A 19,230-nucleotide genomic window follows, 5' to 3' on the forward strand; every position below is an offset into this window, starting at 1 on the left:
TACCTTTATGAGAGTAATGACTCAAGTGCTTAAGCCTTTTATGGGGAAATTCTTAGTTGTGTACTTTGATAACATCCTCATCTATAGTAAGTCTAGGGAGAAACACTTAGACCACCTAACTCAAGTTTATACTACCCTTAGGAAGGAAAGTTTATATGGTAACCTCAAGAAGTGCTCTTTCTTTACCGATAAAGTCGTCTTCCTAGGTTTCATAGTATCCTCCGAGGGAGTTTCTGCGGACCTCTAAAAGGTTCAAGCGATTGTGGATTGGCCTAAGCCCAAAAATATCCATGAAATTCAAAGCTTTCATGGGCTTGCTTCCTTTTATCGTCAATTCATCAAAGAGTTTAGTACCATTATGTCTCCCATCACTGACTGCATGAAACAAGGGGAGTTTATTTGGACAAAGGCTGCTACTAAGGCTTTCATTGAGGTAAAACAAAAGATTACTGAGGCACCTGTCATGCGTCTACCTGTATGTGATGCCTCAGGTATTAGTATAGGGGGAGTACTTAGTCAAGAGCGCCACCCAATTGCTTATTTTAGTAAGAAGTTGAATGATGCTAAGCAAAAGTAGTTCACATATGACAAAGAATTTCATGCCATTATTCGAGCTCTTTGGCAATGGCGCCATTACCTGTTGTCTCGAGAATTTGTTATCTACTCTGATCATGAAGCTTTGCGCTATCTCCATTCCTAAAAGAAGCTGAATTTTAGGCATGGTAGTTGGGTTGAATTTCTGCAATGCTACTACTTTGTGGTGAAACATAGGGCGGGAGTTGAGAATAAGGCTGCTGATGCACTAATTCGAAGGGTGTCTTTGCTATCAATCATGAGTGTTAAGGTTACTAGGTTTGAGCGACTCAAGGATGACTATGAGTCATGCCCAGATTTTGGGGAGCTTTACACTAGCCTAAGTAATGCCTCACGACCAATCCTAGATGATTATACCCTTCAAGATGGTTATTTGTTCAAAGCCAACAAGTTATGTATCCCCCGGTTTTCAGTGAGAGATTTCCTAGTTTGAGAGATACATGCGGGAGGCCTTGCAGGTCATTTTGGCCAAGACGAAACAATTGAGGAAATGGAACGTCAATTCTATTGGCCTGGCCTTAAGAGGGGCGTTGCCAAGATAGTTGGTTAGTGTCATACATGTTAACTAGCCAAACATTACAAACAAAACACTGGCCTGTACACGCCTCTACTTGTGTCAGATCGATCGTGGTAGGATGTGAGTATGGACTTTGTGTTAGGTTTGCCCCGCACCTTTAGGGAGCATGATTCTATTCTAGTAGTTGTTGATCGCTTCTCTAAGATGACTCGTTTCCTACCATGTTCTAAGAATAGAATCATGCTTCCTAAAGGTGCAGGGAAAACCTAACACAAAGTCCATACTCACATCCTACCATGGTCGATCTGGCATAGGTAGAGGCGTGTATAGGCTAGTGTTTTGTTTGCGATGTTTGGCTAGTTGACATTTACGACACTGACCAACTATCTTGGCAACACCCCTCTTAAGACCAGGCCAATAGAATTGACGTTCCACTTCCTCAATTGTTTTGTCTGGGCCAAAATGACCTATAAGGCCTCTCGCATGTATCTCCCAAACTAGGAAGTCTCTCACTGAAGACCGGGGGATACATAAATTGTTGGCTTTGAACAAATAACCATCTTGAAGGGTATAATCATCCAGGATTGGTCGTGAGGCATTACTTAGGCTAGTGTAGAGCTCCCCAAAAGTTGGGCATGACTCATAGTCATCCTTGAGTTGTTCAAACCTAGTAACCTTAACGCTCATGACTGATAGCAAAGACACCCTTCGAATTAGTGCATCAATAGCCTTATTCTCAACTCCCACCCTATATTTCACCACAAAGTAGTAGCATTGTAGAAATTCAACCCAACTACCATGCCTAAAATTCAGCTTTTTTTAAGAATGGAGATAGCGCAAAGCTTCATGATCAGAGTAGATAACAAATTCTCGAGACAACAGGTAATGGTGCCAAAGCCAAAGAGCTCGAATAATGGCATGAAATTCTTTGTCATATGTGGAGTACTTTTGCTTAGCATCATTTAATTTCTCACTAAAATAAGCAATTGGGTGGCGCTCTTGACTAAGTACTCCCCCTATACCAATACTTGAGGCATCACATTCCACTTCAAAAGGCTTGGTAAAATCAGGTAGACGCATGACAGGTGCCTCAGTCATCTTTTGTTTACCTCATTGAAAGCCTTAGTAGCAGCCTCTGTCCAAATAAACTCCCCTTGTTCATGCAGTCAGTGATGAGGGACATAATGATATTAAACCCTTAGATGAATCGGCAATAAAAGGAAGCGAGCCCATGAAAGCTTCGAATTTCATGAATATTTTTGGGCTCGGGCCAATCCACAATCGCTTGAACCTTTTAGAGGTTGGCAGAATGTCCCTCAGAGGATACTATGAAACCTAGGAAGACGAATTTATCGGTAAAGAAAGAGCACTTCTTGAGGTTACCGTATAAACTCTCCTTCCTAAGGGTAGTACAAACTTGAGTTAAGTAGTCTAAGTGTTGCTCCTTAGACTTACTATAGATGAGAATGTCATCAAAGTACATAACTAAGAATTTCCCCATAAAAGGCTTGAGTACTTGAGTCATCACTCTCATAAAGGTACTAGGAGCATTGGACAATCCAAAATGCATGACCATCCACTCATATAAACCATCTTTTCTCTTGAAGGCAGTTTTCCATTCATCATCAGGACGAACCCTAATTTGATGATAGCCATTTTTCAAGTTTATCTTGGAGAAGATCGTTGCTCCAGCCATCATATCCAACATGTCATCCAACTGAGGGATAGGAAAACGATATTTCACAGTGATCTTGTTGATGGCACGACTATGAACACACATCCTCTAGGTTCCATCTTTCTTTGGAGTTAAGAGTGTAGGGACTGCACAAAGACTCATGCTTTCACAAACAAAACCCTTCTTAAGTAGTTCTTCTACTTGCCTTCGCAACTCAACATGTTGTGCAGAACTCATCCTATAGTAAGGCAAGTTAGGTAGGGTCGCTCCGGGCACAAAATCTATGGCATGTTGTATGTCACGCATTAGCGGTAAATGATCGGGGAGTTCCTTAGGGAAAACATCCTTAAATTCATGGAGCGCTGACTTCACTTCTTCAGGTTGCTCCTCACGGGTCCCTCCATTAAGTTTCCTGGAAACTAAGACAAACACAATGGATTCTTGGACTGCTACCCTTTCAAATGTCTTTGGGCTTATGATGTTCAAGCCTTTCACCTTTGGTGCTTCTGTCTTCTTGCTCATGTCGATTAGCTTGGGTTTCAAAGGATTGAGCACAATCTTCTTACCTTTAAACATAAATGAGCAAGAATTGGATTGCCTATGAAGGGTGACATCCAAATCATAAAGCCAAGGTCTACCTAAGATAATATGCCCTACATCCATGGGAATTACGTCGCGCCATATTTCAGCCTTGTATGTGAGGAATTGAAGTGGGATAACACATCTCTCTTTTATGGCTACAGAGGAAGTATCAATCCAAGAAACTTTATATGGACTAGGGTGTAGGATTAATTTCAAGCCTAGGCGAGAAATAACGTTAGAGGACACCACAATAATACAACTCCCACTATTTATAATAACCTTGCAAGTTTTGTCTCCACACTTAGTGTAAGTTTGGAAGATGGTACTCATTCGCCAATCATCAGTGTCCCTCTGTGCTACCACAGCACACCTTACCACAATCATTCTAAGGTCACCAAAGTCGTCCTTGGAATCATCAACTTGGGGAGAGATGGCTCTATAGCACGCGAGGTAGCTAGGATCATCTTCCCATTCTGCCTCAACATCTTGGATTTCTTCAACATTTGGATCATACACCAGCTCCTCAACATCTTCTACCTTTTCATCATCCTCTTGAATGACAAGGGTGATGTAGGACAACCACAATATTATAATAGAACAGAAAAATAATAGGATAAACCCTAGGAGTCAGCACCTAAGGGCTGCTTGGAGTTAGCAACAAGCAAACTGGAGTCGGCACCGGTGTAAAAGAAAACAAACGTTTTTTTATAATTCTCAAAAGCTGTCTTACAATAATCAGAAAAAGCGTTTAAATAGCTAACAACACAATGCATAAAGAAACCCTAATTATTAAATGTTCAGGCTTACTTAATCTCAAGCTCAATAACTAATAGGCTCCATCCATAAGGCCACAGGTTGGGCCGTCTTCTTTTTGCTCTTCCTCCCATACGTGTGTATAATTGGGGGCCTGTATCTTGTGTCTGCACCAACTCCCCCTGGGTGAGAGGAACTCGACCCCGTCGAGTGGAAAGCTGAAGAGCTCTGATATTACTCTAGTAAGTCAGGATCCAGTCGCTGTAGCTCATCTCTAGAAATCCATATGCAATCAAAATCTGGTCGCCCGCACCTCCGAACTAGGAAACGGTGAACTCTTCCATCCCTAGTAGAAACAATTTGTTCATCTAAAATAGCATCAATAAATTCTTTATGTGCATAGGGAAAATTTAAGGGTAAAGGGGTAGGCATAGGGGCATCAATAGGATCAAGCCAAGGATCATCAAAAGGAGTATCAGGAATAGCTGTAGGGCTTTTATAAGCAACTAGATCTTCAATATTAAAGGAGGAGCTAATACCATAATCATGAGGAAGGTCAATGACATATGCATTTGGGCCCATTCGTTTCAATACCTTGAACGAATCGGCACTACGAGCCTATAATTTCTTAACGGTCCCAAACGGAAACCGTTCAGGTCGAATCTGAATCATGACATAATCTCCTACCTGAAACTCTGCATGACGTTGATGAGTATCAACAGGAATTTTATATTGAGAATTACTTACCTGAATTTTTTTGTGAATCTCAGTATGCAAATTATGAACATGTCGTGCAAATGCCTCAGCAGATTCAAAAATCCTAACATGTGGGGACATGGGCAAAAGATCTAAGGGCTTCCTAGGTGTATATCCATGCACAACCTCAAAAGGACTAACGCCTATAGACCTATTGACAGAGCTATTATATGCAAGTTGGGCTATAGGAAGAATTGAATCCCAATTTCGATTGGCTTCACGCACTAGACACCAAAGGAGGTTCCCTAAGCTACGATTAACCACCTCAGTTTGACCATCAGTTTGAGAATAAAATGCCGTGGAAAATTTCAATTTGGTGCCTACTAAATGCCATAAGGTCTTCCAAAAATAACTCATGAAGCGAACATCCCTATCAGACACTATGGTTTTGGGGAGATCATAAAGCTTGACAATCTCATCAAAGTAAAGCTTTGCAATTTTAGAAGCATCAGAAGTCTTAGAACATGGTAGGAAATGAGCCATCTTAGAGAAGCGATCAACAACTACTAGGATAGAATCATGCTTCCTAAAGGTGCGGGGCAAACCTAGCACAAAGTTCATACTCACGTCCTGCCACGGGCGATCTGGCACAGGTAAAGGCGTGTACAGACCAGTGTTTTGCTTGCGATGTTTGGCTAGTTGACATGTACGACACTGACCAACTATCTTGGCAACGCCCTTCTTAAGACCAGGCCAATAGAATTGACGTTCCACTTCCTCAATTGTCTTATTTCGGCCAAAATGACTTGCAAGGCCTCCTGCATGTATCTCCCAAACTAGGAAATCTCTCACTGACAACCGAAGGATACACAACTTGTTGGCTTTGAACAAGTAACCATCTTGAAGGGTATAATCATCCAAGACGGGACATGAAGCATTACTTAGGCTAGTGTAGAGCTCCCCAAAATCTAGGCATGATTGATAGTCATCCTTAAGTCGTTCAAACCCAGTGACCTTAACACTCATGACTGATAGCAAAGACACTCTTCGACTCAGTGCATCAGTTGCCTTATTCTCAACTCCCGCCCTATGTTTCACCACAAAGTAGTAGCGTTGTAGAAATTCAACCCAACTACCGTGCCTAAAATTTAGCTTCTTTTGGGAATTGAGATAGCGCAAAGCTTCATGATCAGAGTAGATAATAAACTCTCGAGACAACAAGTAATGGCGCCAATGCCAAAGAGCTCATACAATGGCATAAAATTCTTTGTCATATGTGGAGTACTTTTGCTTAGCATCATTCAACTTCTCACTAAAATAGGCAATTGGGTGGCGCTCTTGACTAAGTACTCCCCCTATGCCAATACCTGAGGCATCACATTCCACTTCAAAAAGCTTGGTGAAATCAGGGAGACGCATGACAGGTGCCTCAGTCATCTTTTGTTTCACCTCTTTGAAGGCCTTAGTAGCAGCTTTTGTCCAAATAAACTCCCCATGTTTCAAGCAGTCGGTGATGGGGGACATAATGGTACTAAACCCTTTGATGAATCGGCGATAAAAAGAAGCGAGCCCATGAAAGCTTCGAATCTCATGTATATTTTTGGGCTTGGGCCAATCCATTGCTTGAACCTTCTGGGGGTCGGCAGAAACTCCTTTAGATGACACTATGAAACCTAGGAAGACAACTTTATTGGTAAAGAAAGAGCACTTCTTGAGGTTACCATATAAACTCTCATTCCTAAGGGTTGTACAAACTTGAGTTAGGTGGTCTAAGTGTTGCTCCCTAGACTTACTATAAATGAGGATATCATCAAAGTACACAACTAGGAATTTTCCCATAAAAGGCTTGAGCACTTGAGTCATCACTCTCATAAAGGTACTAGGAGTATTGGACAATCCAAAAGGCATAACCATCCACTCATATAAACCATCTTTAATCTTGAAGGCAGTTTTCTACTCATCACCAGGACGAATCCTAATTTGATGATAGCCACTTTTCAAGTCTATCTTGGAGAAGATCGTTGCTCCAGCCATCATATCCAACATGTCATCCAACCGAGGGATAGGAAAACGATACTTCACAGTGATCTTGTTGATGGCATGACCATCAACACACATCCTCCAAGTCCCATCTTTCTTTGGAGTTAAGAGTGCAGGGACTGCACAAGGGCTTATGCTCTCAAGAAAAAAACCCTTCTTAAGTAGTTCTTTTACTTGCCTTTACAACTCGGCATGTCCTGCAGGGCTCATCCTATAACGAGGCAAGTTAGGTAGGGTTGCTCCGGGCACAAAATCTATGGCGTGTTGGATATCACACATGGGCAGTAAATGATCGGGGAGTTCCTCAGGGAAAACATCCTTAAATTCCTGGAGCACGGACCTCACTTCTTTATGTTGCTCCTCACAGGTCTCTCCATGAAGTTCCCTAGCAACTAAGACAAACACAATGGATTCCTAAACTGCTACCCTTTCAAATGCCTTTGGGCTTATGATGTTCAGACCTTTCGCCTTCGGTACTTCTGGCTTCTTACTCATGTCCATTGGCTTGGGTTTCAAAGGATTAAGCACAATCTTCTTGCCTCCAAAACATAAATGAGCAAGAATTGGATCGCCCATGAAGGGTGACATCTGAATCATAAAGCCAAAGTCTACCTAAGATAATATGCCCTACATCCATGGGAATTACGTCACACCATATTTCTGCCTTGTAGGTGAGGAATTGAAGTGGGACAACACATATTTCTTTTATGGCTATGGAGGAAGTATCCACCTAAGAAACTTTATATGGGTTAGGGTGTGGGATCAATTTCAAGCCTAGGCGAGAAACAACGTTAGAGGACACCGCATTAATGCAACTCCCACTATCTATAATAACCTTGCACATTTTGTCTCCACACTTAGTGTAAGTCTATAAGATGACACTTCTTCGCCAATCATCAATTTCCCTTTGTTCTGTCAAAGCACACCTTACCACATTCACTCTAAGGACACCAAAAACAGCCTTGGAATCATCAACCTGGGGAGAGATGGCTCTAATGCACGTGAGGTAGCTGGGATCATCTTCCCATCCGGCCTCAACATCTTGGACTTCTTCAGCATTTGGATCATACACTAGCTCTTCAACATTTTCTACCTTTTCATCATCCTCTTGAATGACAAGGGTCCTAGAGGGACATCTAGCTGCGACATGTCCAATCCCATTGCATTTGAAGCATTAGAGGCGAGAGCCTAATCTTGAGAGCTCATTGATCACACCTTTTCCCTTGTCCTCTTTTTCTATCGGGATGCTATTGGGGTTGACCTTAGGGGGTAAGGCAAGTTTAGGTTTGCTACCAAAAGGTTGAGGGTTGGGAGGAACGCTTCGAAGCTCAGAACGTCGCCAAAAGATAGATTTGGATGCTAACTCACAATTCCTAGCTATGTCATAAGCTTCTTTTAAGGTGGTGACTCCTCGGGTGATAATCTCGCCTAGTAGGTTAGCATTTAAACCTTTCTTGAACCTATTGAGTGTGACAACTTCTTCCTCAACTATTCGAATTCGCGTTTAGAATTCCTTGAATTTCTCTATGTATTCGGTCACAGGAGCAGTGCCTTGTTTTAGGCGATCCCATTCCTCAAGGAGGGAGCTCCTATAAGTTGGAGGAAGATAATTCCTCAAGAGAGCGTCCTTCATCTCAATCCAATCAATAATGGGGGGCTCACGTCTTCGCCTAAGGGTTTCCTCAAGGTCCTCCCAGAAAAGATGAGCTCTCCCAATTAACTTCATCCTAGCATACCTCACTTTCCTATTCTCAGCCTGATGGTAATAGTCAAAGAATTTCTCCATTTGATGTAACCAATCAGTGAAAACCCATGGGTCTAGGCAGCCATCAAAGGTGGGTGCTTCTATCCTTTCCTTAGACATCCTATCATTATAATCCCTAGGACCATAGTGATTATAGTGATCATGTTCAAAGTGTGGAGCCCTATTAAAGTGACCATTGTTATTTTGCCCAAGCATGTTATCTCCTTCATGGTTAATGGTCTCTCTTTGAGATGTTTCAATTCGCTCTACCCTATCCAGCAAATCACAAACACTCTTTGCTAGGTCTCCTATGGTTTGCTCTAAAGAGGGCCTAGATTCGGAAGTGGATTGATGTTTAGGGTTTGACATGACGCGACCACTACGTAGATGCATGCAACACAATATTTATGAATGCAGTTGAGATTCCCAAAAATTCAAGTAATCAATTCTCAATGTAAAATTAAAGGTCAAGCAAGAGTGCATGTAGAGACTAGATTGATGAATCAAAGGAAGGAATTGCAGACAAATAGTGACAGTGTTCACAATATTAAGAGATAGTCCAAATAAAAGTCAAATTCCAATAAGCTCCACAATTAATAATAAGAATAAGATATTTTAAAGAAACTGGTTTTTTTTTTTTTTTTTTGGGAATTTTAGAGTGGGTACTGAAAGAGGACACAAGCAGTAAAACAGCTAATTTGAGCACATAATGGATAGGATAATGGAGTATGGTGGGATATGCACATAAAAAACATAAAGATAATATTTTTTTTAATGAGACAAAATTGAATCCACCAAAAAAATAGAGTCAGAATTGTACCCTAGTTAGTGGCTCCATGTATTGCACTAGGTAGCCACGGTCTACTCCTCAAATAGTGAATTGACTTGGGCTGAGTGGACCTGTGAAAACAATTCAAGCCCAATACAAGCAATGGGCTGTCACAGCAACAGTGTTTTCTCCCTTTTTTTTTTGAAATACAATAAAAGAACTATAGCTTAAAACAAGAGTCTGCTAAACCCAACTCCCAAACATAAACACCGAACTAAAGAAGCTACTAGAAACAAAAAGGAACTAAAAGAGAAAGAAAAGAAACGGTGGAGTCATCGGCTGGAGCCATTGATGGAGGCAGCGGCTGGAGTCACCGGAGTCATCGGTAGAGTTGGAGGGTGCTCATCTTGACCTTGGCATCGGCGGTGGTCGACGTCCTCAGCAGCGGTGGTCGAGGGTGATGTGCTGGGTTTCGCGGCGACTGGTGGCCGGTGATTGTTAGGCTTCGCGGCGGCTGGTGGCTGTTTGGCTTTGCGGCAGTGGGTGTTGATTTTGTGGGTGTTGGCGGCTGGGTCTTTCGTGGGTCTCTGCTTCTTCTTCTTTTCTTTTTTTTTTTTGGTTGTGGGTTCTGTGATCAGAGGCGGGCACGGATGGTGGTCACCGGCTTGGGAGGCGCCGCTGGCTTCTCTGTTGGTTTGGGGGTGAGACACTCATGTGGGGCTTGGGGGAATACACGGATTGCAGGGGCTGGCTTGGGCTTGTTCAAGATCTCATGGGGCAAAAACTTGAAAGGTACTGTCATCGTTGGCTTGCTCTTTTTGATGGCTTTGCTTTGACGTGGTTGTCTACGGTTGTGTTGAATGGACCGGAAGTCTGCTCTGATACCAAAACTGACGTAGGACAACCACAATATTATAATAGAACAGAAAAATAATAGGATAAACCCTAGGAGTCAGCACCTAAGGGCTGCTTGGAGTTAGCACCAAGCAAACTGGAGTCGGCACCAGTGTAAAAGAAAACAAACGTTTTTTTTATAATTCTCAAAAGCTGTCTTACAATAATCAGAAAAAGTGTTTAAATAGCTAACAACACAATGCATAAAGACACCCTAATTATTAAATGTTCGAGCTTGCTTAATCTCAAGCCCAATAACTAATAGGCTCCATCCATAAGGCCACAGGTTGGGCCGTCTTCTTTTTGCTCTTCCTCTCATACGTGTGTATAATTGGGGCCTGTATCTTGTGTCCGCACCAAAGGGTCCTAGAGGGACATCTTGCTGTGATATGTCCAACCCCATTGCATTTGAAGCATTGGAGGCTCGAGCCTAATCTTGAAGGCTTGTTGATCACACCTTTTTCCTTGTCCTCTTTTTCTATTGGGATGCTATTGGGGTTGACCTTAGGGGGTAAGGTAAGTCTAGATTTGCTACCAAGAGATTGAGGGTTGGTAGAAACACTCTGGAGCTCAGAACGTTGCCAAAAGATAGATTTGGATGCTAACTCACAATTCCTAGCAAGGTCATATGCTTCTCCTAAGGTAGTGACTCCTCGGGTGATAATCTCGCCTAGTAGGTTAGCATTTAAACCTTTCTTGAACCTATTGAGTGTGACAACCTCTTCCTCGACTATTCGAATTCGCCTCTTGAATACTTTGAATTTCTCTATATATTCAGCCACAGGAGCAGTGCCTTGTTTTAGGCAATCCCATTCCTCAAGGAGGGAGCTCTTATAAGTTGGAGGAAGATAATTCCTCGAGAGTGCATCCTTCATCTTAACCCAATCAGTAATGGGGGGCTCACGTCATCGCCTAAGGGTATCCTCAAGGTCCTCCAAGAAAAGGTCGGCTTTTCCAATTAACTTCATCCTATCATACATCACTTTCTTATTCTCAGCCTAATGGTAATAGTCAAAGAATTTATCCATCTGACGTAACCAATCAGTGAAAACCCATGGGTCTAGGCAGCCATCAACGCTAGGTGCTTCTATCTTTTCCTTGGACATTCTATCGTCGTAACTCCTAGGGCCATTGTGATTATAGTGATCATGTTCAAAGTTTGGAGCCCTATTAAAGTAACCGTGGTTATTTTGCATAAGTATGTTATCTCCTTCATGGTTAATAGTCTCTCTTTGAGATGCTTCAATTCGCTCTACCCTATCTAGTAAAGCATGTATACTTTTTGCTAGATCTCCTATGGTTTGCTCTAAGGAGGGCCTAGGCTCGGAAGTGGATTAATGCTCAGGATTTGACATGTTGCGACCACTACTTAGATGCATGCAACACTATATTTATGAATGTAATTGAGATTCCCAAAAATTCAAATAACCAATTCTCAATATAAAATCATGGTCAAGCAAGAGTACATGTAGAGACTAGATCAAAGAATCAAAGGGATAAATTGCAGTCAAGTAGTGACAGTGTTCACAATATTGAGAGATATCCCAAATAAAAGTCAAATTCTAATAGGCTCCACAATTAATAATGAGAATCAGATATTTCAAAGAAATTGGGTTATGCCTTCTTTTTTTTTCTTTTTTTTTTTTGGAAATTTTAGAGTAGGTACTGAAAGAAAACACAAATAATAAAATGGCTAATTTGAGCACAAAATGGGTAGGCCAGTGGGGTATGGTGGGATATGCACATAAAAAAAATATATAGATAATATTTTTCAATGAGACAAAATTGAACCCACCAAAAAGAAAGTAAGAGTTGTACCCTAGTCAGTGGCCAACTTATTGCACTAGATAGTCACGGGCTTGGCTCCTTAAGCGAGTGGATCTGACGTGGATATAGTGGACCTGTGGAGAACAATTTAAGGCCCAATACATGCAATGGGCACAGTAACAATAATTTTTTTCTTTCCCTTCCTTTTGATTTTTTTTTTAATGAAAAATAGCAAAATACAAAAGTCACACATGATAACTTAAAGGACAACAAAAACTCAAAACAAACAAACTCAAAAGAATGGAAAGGGTTGTCTCTGCGATGAAAGTCTTCGGCCTGCGTAGGGAACTGACGCCTGGCGACGATGCGAAGGAGTCATAGACAAAGGCGGCGCGAAACATAGAGGACTAGTGGCGGCTTGTCTCAGGTCTTGGCAACGGCGGTGGTTCAGCAATCTCAAAGGCAGTGGTTCGTCAATCTCGGCAACGGTGGGTCGAGGTTGCCGATAGGTCTCGGAGTGGGTCTCTTCTTCGTCTCTTTTTTTTTTTTGGTGGCTTGTGGGTTCTGCAATCAAAGGCGAGCACGGATGGGGGTCATTGGCTTGGAAGGGGCTGCTAGCTTCTCTTTTGGTTTGGGGATGAAAAACTCTTGTGGCCGAAAGGGTATATGGCACGGATTGGTTTAGGTTCTAGTTTGCAGATCTCGTGAGGTAAGAAATTGGGTTGTTGTGGTTTGCAAATCTCGTGGGGTAAGTATTTGAGTAATGGCATGTTTGGCGGTTAATTTGTTTTCTGATGGTGAGTATGGTTGTGGGTTGTCAGTCGTGAATTTGGGTTGCTGAAAGGGGTGATCGTGTTGGGCTCTGATACCAAATTTGATGTAGGACAACCGCAATTTTTCAATGAACCAAATAAACAACAAAGTAAACCCTAGGAGTTAGTATCAAGCAAAAATTGGAGTCGGCACCAGTGTAAAAGAAACCCACATTTTTTTTATTTTTTATTTATAATTCTCAAATTGACTTACGGTAATCAGAAAAAGTGCTTAAATAGTTAACAATAAAATGCATAAAGAAATCCTAATTATTAAATGTTCGGGCTTACTTAATCTCAAGCCCAATAATTAACAGGCTCCATCCATAAGGCCACAGGTTGGGCCGTCTTCTTTTTGCTCTTCCTCCCATACATGCATATAATTGGGGGCTTGTATCTGGTGTTTGCACCAACTTTTTTGACACAAACTTTTTTTTTTTATAAGTATTTTTTTGACACAAATTTAAAAATGTAAGAACTAAAATGAAGCATTTCAAAGGATAGGAAATTAGAATACTGCAACACCCATGAGGGTTGCCAACCACACTTCACAAGTGATTGATAGCTCAAAGGTGGCTTTCCCCCATTCTTTTCCAAATATTGGTCATTGGAGTGTCCAGCAATTAACGGAGGCAGAGAATCACTTAAATGAACTAACATAGTCATAAATACTTCGAAGCTCAAAAGCATTTGAAAAATGAAAGTCCAAAGTTTGAACTCACCTTCTGTATAATATCCGCGGGATTGAAGAGTGTATGACTCACACGAGAGAAAACCTCAATTACAGCAGTAGATGCGTAGTCCTGTTTATATTTTAATGAATTTGAAACATGGGGCAAAGGTTGAGGACTACATGTGTAACTAAGCTTATATTACTGTGTTAAGATAAACTAAGGTTTTGCTAGGACAAGATCTGAATAATTTTTTTTGTGCGTCATATTGCATACAAACCTCACACACACACACACAGTTAAAATATTCTGTGTTGCAGGACATATTTAGGTCTTCATTCTTGTTTTACCTATTTCAGTTAAAATATGCTGTTGGTTGTGTTTCTATGTAGTGCATCATTTGACTCAACAGTGAAGCTATGAGATGTGGAACTTGGGAAACTTTTATACAGCTTAAATGGACACAGGTCCTGGCCCTTGCTGCTGTCGTTGATGTTATTTGAAGGTGATTATAACCGATGAGATGCTTTTGAATTTCACTGATCTCTTATATTGAAACTTCAGGGATCCTGTATATTCTGTTGCATTTAGCCCAAATGGTGAGTATTTGGTCAGTGGATCTCTTGATAAATCCATGCACATCTGGTCATTGAAGGAAAACAAGATTGTCAAAACATATACAGGCAATGGGGGCATATTTGAAGTTTGCTGGAACAAGGAAGGTGACAAGATTGCTGCATGTTTTGCCAACAATACAGTTTGTGTTTTGGATTTCAAAATGTAAGGTCTTGGAAAATGCTCTACAAATTTCCTGGTTTTCCAAAGCCCTATGACCTCAGGAATGATACTAACTTCTTAGTTGGTCTTCAAAGTTAGTTGTAGAGATGTTACTTTTAAAGGGGATGGGTAAAAAGTGTATTTTGGGTGGGTAGGTTTTACGTTTTAACAATAGATCAAGCATTACTCACTTGTGTTGATCGCTTTTGTAATTACATGTACTCAATTATCTGTCAGGCTTATGCTTGGTAGGAGTGAATCGTAAGTTTGTAACCCAATTATGAACAGAATTATTTGAATTGGACCATAATTTATGGTTTCTAGTTTACCATTTCATTTCCCAATGATTGTTATTTGGAACGATGTTTGTTACCCACTTACATTGCGTTTACTTTGTTTATCCTTTCAATTTTTCTTTGTTGAATGTTTATCTTTTCAGTTGATGGTGAGGAATGAGCCCAACTATCACCAGTCAAACAGATTAGGGGAATTTGATAGCAGTTGGTTTACAATAATTATTCAAATTATACGATCAGTGGACTGCTAATTATAGTAAAAGAGTGATATATTACAGTTCATTAGTAATTCCCACAAGAACATGAATAGTTAACAATATTGCAATTCACCAGTAATCCCCACAAGAACAGGAACCGTTCACAAAGTGGTGAAATCGATTACGGTCCCTCATCACAATCTTACGTCCAGTTATCTTTGAAATCAACTTGGTCACAGCATGACAGTCCAGACATACACGGAGGTTCTTCACAATCTTGATAGTAGTTCCGGGTTGAGTACTGATGAGCCCAAAAGCCATAGCTAGCTTCTCACTGTGAACTTCAAGAGATTGCTCCTTTTGTCTCTCCCCTAAGTCATGTAACACAATTTCTGTCTGTGGGGTGTAGCCGTGTGCCTTGAGCCAACCATTTATCTCCTCTAGCATCATGTAAATTTCTTTGCTGTTTGGGTGTTTCTTATCTCCAGCAAGAAACTCGTGTACCTTATTATTCACTTCAATTGAGCTACAGCCAGGTTCCTTCTGCACTCCGCTGTCTTTCATCAAGGTCCTCACCCTTGCCACCCCATCCCAGTTGCCAGCAGCTGCATATATGTTTGATAAAAGAATATAAGTTCCTGAATTTGCAAGGTTCTTGCCAACCAGAAACTCTGCAATTTCCTCTCCCAAAGCAATGTTATCATGGAGCCTACAGGCTGCAAGCAAAGTTCCCCATAAGACAGGATCTGGCTCTGTGTTCATGTTTTTGACAAGCGCATATGCTTCTTCTAAATGCCCAGCACGGCCAAGAAGATTTACCATACACCCATAATGTTCAATCCTTGGTTCAATCCCATATTGATCTTTCATTGAATGGAAAAAACTCCATCCCTTGCCAACTAAACCTGCGTGACCGCAAGCACTCAAAACGGCAATGAAGGTTACATGAGTAGGATGGTGACCAATCATGCACATTTCATTAAACAATTGCAAGGCATTTTGGCTAAATCCATGAATTGCATACCCTGTAATCATTGAATTCCAAGCAACGACATCCTTATCTTTGATCCTATCAAAAACCAATCTTGCATCCTCCAAACTACCACATTTACTATACATATCAACCAATGCAGTACCAACATGAACATTAATCTCAATCCTATTATTCTCAATGTAAGAATGAAGCCACCTACCAGACTCCAAAACCCCAAGCTGCCCGCAAGCAGAAAGTACAGACAACACCGTCACTTCATTAGGCTTAACTCTTGCCCTCAACATTTTTCTAAACAATATAAAAGCCTCATTTGGCATCCCATTCTGAGCATACCCATCAATCATCACATTCCAACAAATTACATCCCTCTCCTTCATTTCTTCGAACAGCACACGGGCCTTGCCAAGCTCCCCATATTTGGCATAACAAGTCATCATTGCCGTCAAAGAAACCAAACTCTTCTCAGGCATAGTATCAAACAGTTGTTGCGCAGACATCACATCACCCCCTCTCGCATAAACGTCAACGAGACCAGTCCTAACAAATAAATCCGACACGAACCCAAGTTTGATCGCTTGGGAATGAAGGGCTTTTCCGGGTTCAAGTGGGCAAGATTTCAAGAGCGAAGAGAAGGTGAAGCAATTGGGTTCGACACCATGAACCAGCATTTGCGCGTAGTAGAAGAGTGCTTGGTCGTGTAGAGCGCGTTGTACGTGACCGTTAATAATGGAGGTCCAGAAAAAGACATTGGGGTTGTGGGTACGTTCAAAGAGAGAAACAGAATAGTCGAGGCGACCGAGAGTGTAGTAAGAGCGCTGGAGCTTGAAATTCAAGATGGAGTGGTGGTGAAGGTCGTGGCGAAGGAGTGCGGCGTGGAGTTGGAGAAGGTGGTTGATGGATTTGGACTTGTCGATAAGGAAGACGAGTCTGTCTACTGTTGGAAATTGGTGAGTGTTGGTTTTACCGGTGGGCAGTGGTGGTGGCGGTGGGGTTGAGTAAATGGTGGTCGAGGACATTACGCACGTCGGCGGCATAGAATGCCTGGTCTTCGATGACGCGGGCGGCGGGGACGGGTTGGTAGTGGTTGGAGATAGAGAGGATGGAGTCGGAGGACGATCACGGCGTCGCCGATCCGATGCGAGGAGGGCCAAATGCTGAAGGAGAATTTCGAGTTATCGGGATTGGGTGCTGCAGCGTCTTCCATTTCCTTTGGGAACTACTTTTAAAACGACACTAGACTTCCTTAAAATTAAAATTAAAATGCGTAGACCCGTTAGTACTTGCCATCTGAAAAAATTTATAAAAATACGTATTATATTTTTTAAAAATAAAAAATATGTGTTTAAACTTACGTAACAAACGGATTCTTGTTATCCTTAATTATTATTTTTAATATATTTAAAAAATAATTCATTAAAATTCAAACTCCACTTTCTTTTCTTTTAAAAACACAAACTAAGTAAATAATATTTTCATAACAAATATTAGCTGAAAATTTATTACTAATAGTTAAGAAAGTAATTTTAGTAGTAGATTTAAAATAAAAACCTTAACAATTTGTCATCTAAATATTGGTGTTGATGATGCGAAGAAAATCAGTAGGCTGGATGTTTCGGACTTGAAAAGACTATTGGCTGTCTTGATGGTTTGAAAAAGAAAGAAAAACGATCAAAGGTGACTGGGGTCGCCGGCCAAGAACCCTCCGATGGTAAAGTTAGTTTTTCTCTCTCAAATTTTGGAGTTCCAACTTTTTAGGAGGTGTAAAACGTACATTTGTCTGGCTTGAATGAGCGTTTATATAGTGTCCTAAGAGTAGTTATTAGACTTGTAACCTCCCTTGAATTTGAGGAGGTGTGAAGGTTCAGGGATAACTTCTATAACTGTTTAGGAGTTACATTTTTCTCACATAACGGTCACTGGAAGTTATGCGTGTGATATGGAGTTGTTGTACACACTCAGGAATTTTCCTAAGTGTCAAGGGTCGTCCAAGTATCCTCGTTCAGAGGTCCTCTAGTTGAGCGTATCTCGTTCCTAAGGGAGGTCGTTCCTTTACGGACGACTTTATTTAGGACGAGGTTGATGGCTTCCTTGGACGAGATGGTGAAGTTTCGTAAAACTTGGCCATGAGAACCTCGTCCAAGCATTCTCCTGCAAGGACGATTCTTCCAGGTTGAGGTTCTTACATCATTTGCTTTCATTTGCTTTCCTGGTTTTGTCTTGGCCGACTTTCATGGACGATGCTGGAGTTATATTTTACCATACCTCATCAGTTGCACCCTTGTCCATGGGTCGTCTAAGATGTACATAGACTGACGTCATCATTTGGACGCATGTTTTTTATTTAGCTGTCGTGTGTGCCAAGTGTTGCAGTTTCATTGGCAACTTGTCACGTTGATTTAATTTTTCGAGGGAAGTGCCACGTGGCGTGTCCTGATTGGTTACGCAACTCGAGACACCATTTTTCAATGCTTATAAATAGTGGAATTCCTTTCATACCCTCTGCACTTTCTCAAATTTTCTTCTTTGACCTTCTCGTCTTAACGCCTCGTCTAGAAGTTTTCTAGCTTTCCTAGTTTTCCATCGTCTAGAGCCAAGTATCTTCTTTTACACTCGTCTTTAGGCTTTAAGCTTTCTTAAAGAATGTCTGAGGTAGCCCTTTCTTCGTCTAGCAATAGTGTAGACAAAGCCATAGACAAGTATTATGACCCTAGTAGTTTTAGTGGGTCTAGTGATAGCAGTAGTGATTGCAATAGCAGTAGTGAGGGAAATACTACAGACGAGTATACGTCTAGTGCCTCTAGGGTTCCCATAGAGATACTTTAGGAAAGTCTTAGGACGAGGGCTGAGTCCGGGTCTAAGGCTGGTACAAGCGCTCCCTCGTCTTCTACTCAAGACAAGGAAGAGGTAGTTTATAGTTGTGTTGTTGGGGTTGCTTCTAAGACAGACGAGAGAAAATTAGTCATTCTTAAGACTTGGTAACAAATTCCTGAGGACTTGAATCTCAGGGAACTTGTGGGTGACGAGTGGTGTTGTCAACCCCGTTTTGGTGTTGGTATTTATGAGGCTTACCTCTTGGGGGGTTTGAGGTTACCCCTTAATGCCTTCGCCAGGGAGTTGCTTTCTAGACTAGGTTTAGGTACATGTCAGTTCAATCCCAATGCATAAAGGCTAATTGTCGCTATGCAAGTTTTATGAAGGGAGGCGTTTGAGGGGGATCGTCTTCTTACTGTGGACAAGTTCCTCTTTTGCTATAAACCCTCCGAGATTAACCAATCCCTTGGCTTTTATTAGTTCACAGCCAGAGGGAGAGATTATAGGCTGATTAAGTCCTTAGTCACCTCAGATAGGAAATGGAAGACGGAGTTCTTCTTCGTCTTTGGCTTTTGGGCTGGACGCCTTATTAAGATTGACAGTGATCCATTCCCTCCCTACGCAGGAGAGTTAGGGAACCT

At 41.5% G+C, this 19,230-nt stretch overlaps 1 protein-coding gene across 1 annotated transcript; it reads right to left on the bottom strand.

The window, feature by feature from the left end:
• Positions 1-14,806: 14,806 nt before the first annotated feature.
• LOC142606877 (pentatricopeptide repeat-containing protein ELI1, chloroplastic) lies at positions 14,807-16,992 on the bottom strand. The gene has a single exon (XM_075778239.1). It carries the CDS (start codon positions 16,810-16,812, stop codon positions 14,914-14,916), a length of 1,899 nt encoding a protein of 632 aa, XP_075634354.1. The 5' UTR covers positions 16,813-16,992; the 3' UTR covers positions 14,807-14,913.
• Between the last annotated feature and the right edge of the window lie 2,238 nt (positions 16,993-19,230).

This window comes from Castanea sativa, chromosome 8 (genome assembly GCF_040712315.1).
Source record: "Castanea sativa cultivar Marrone di Chiusa Pesio chromosome 8, ASM4071231v1".
Classification (NCBI taxonomy): Eukaryota; Viridiplantae; Streptophyta; class Magnoliopsida; order Fagales; family Fagaceae; genus Castanea; species Castanea sativa.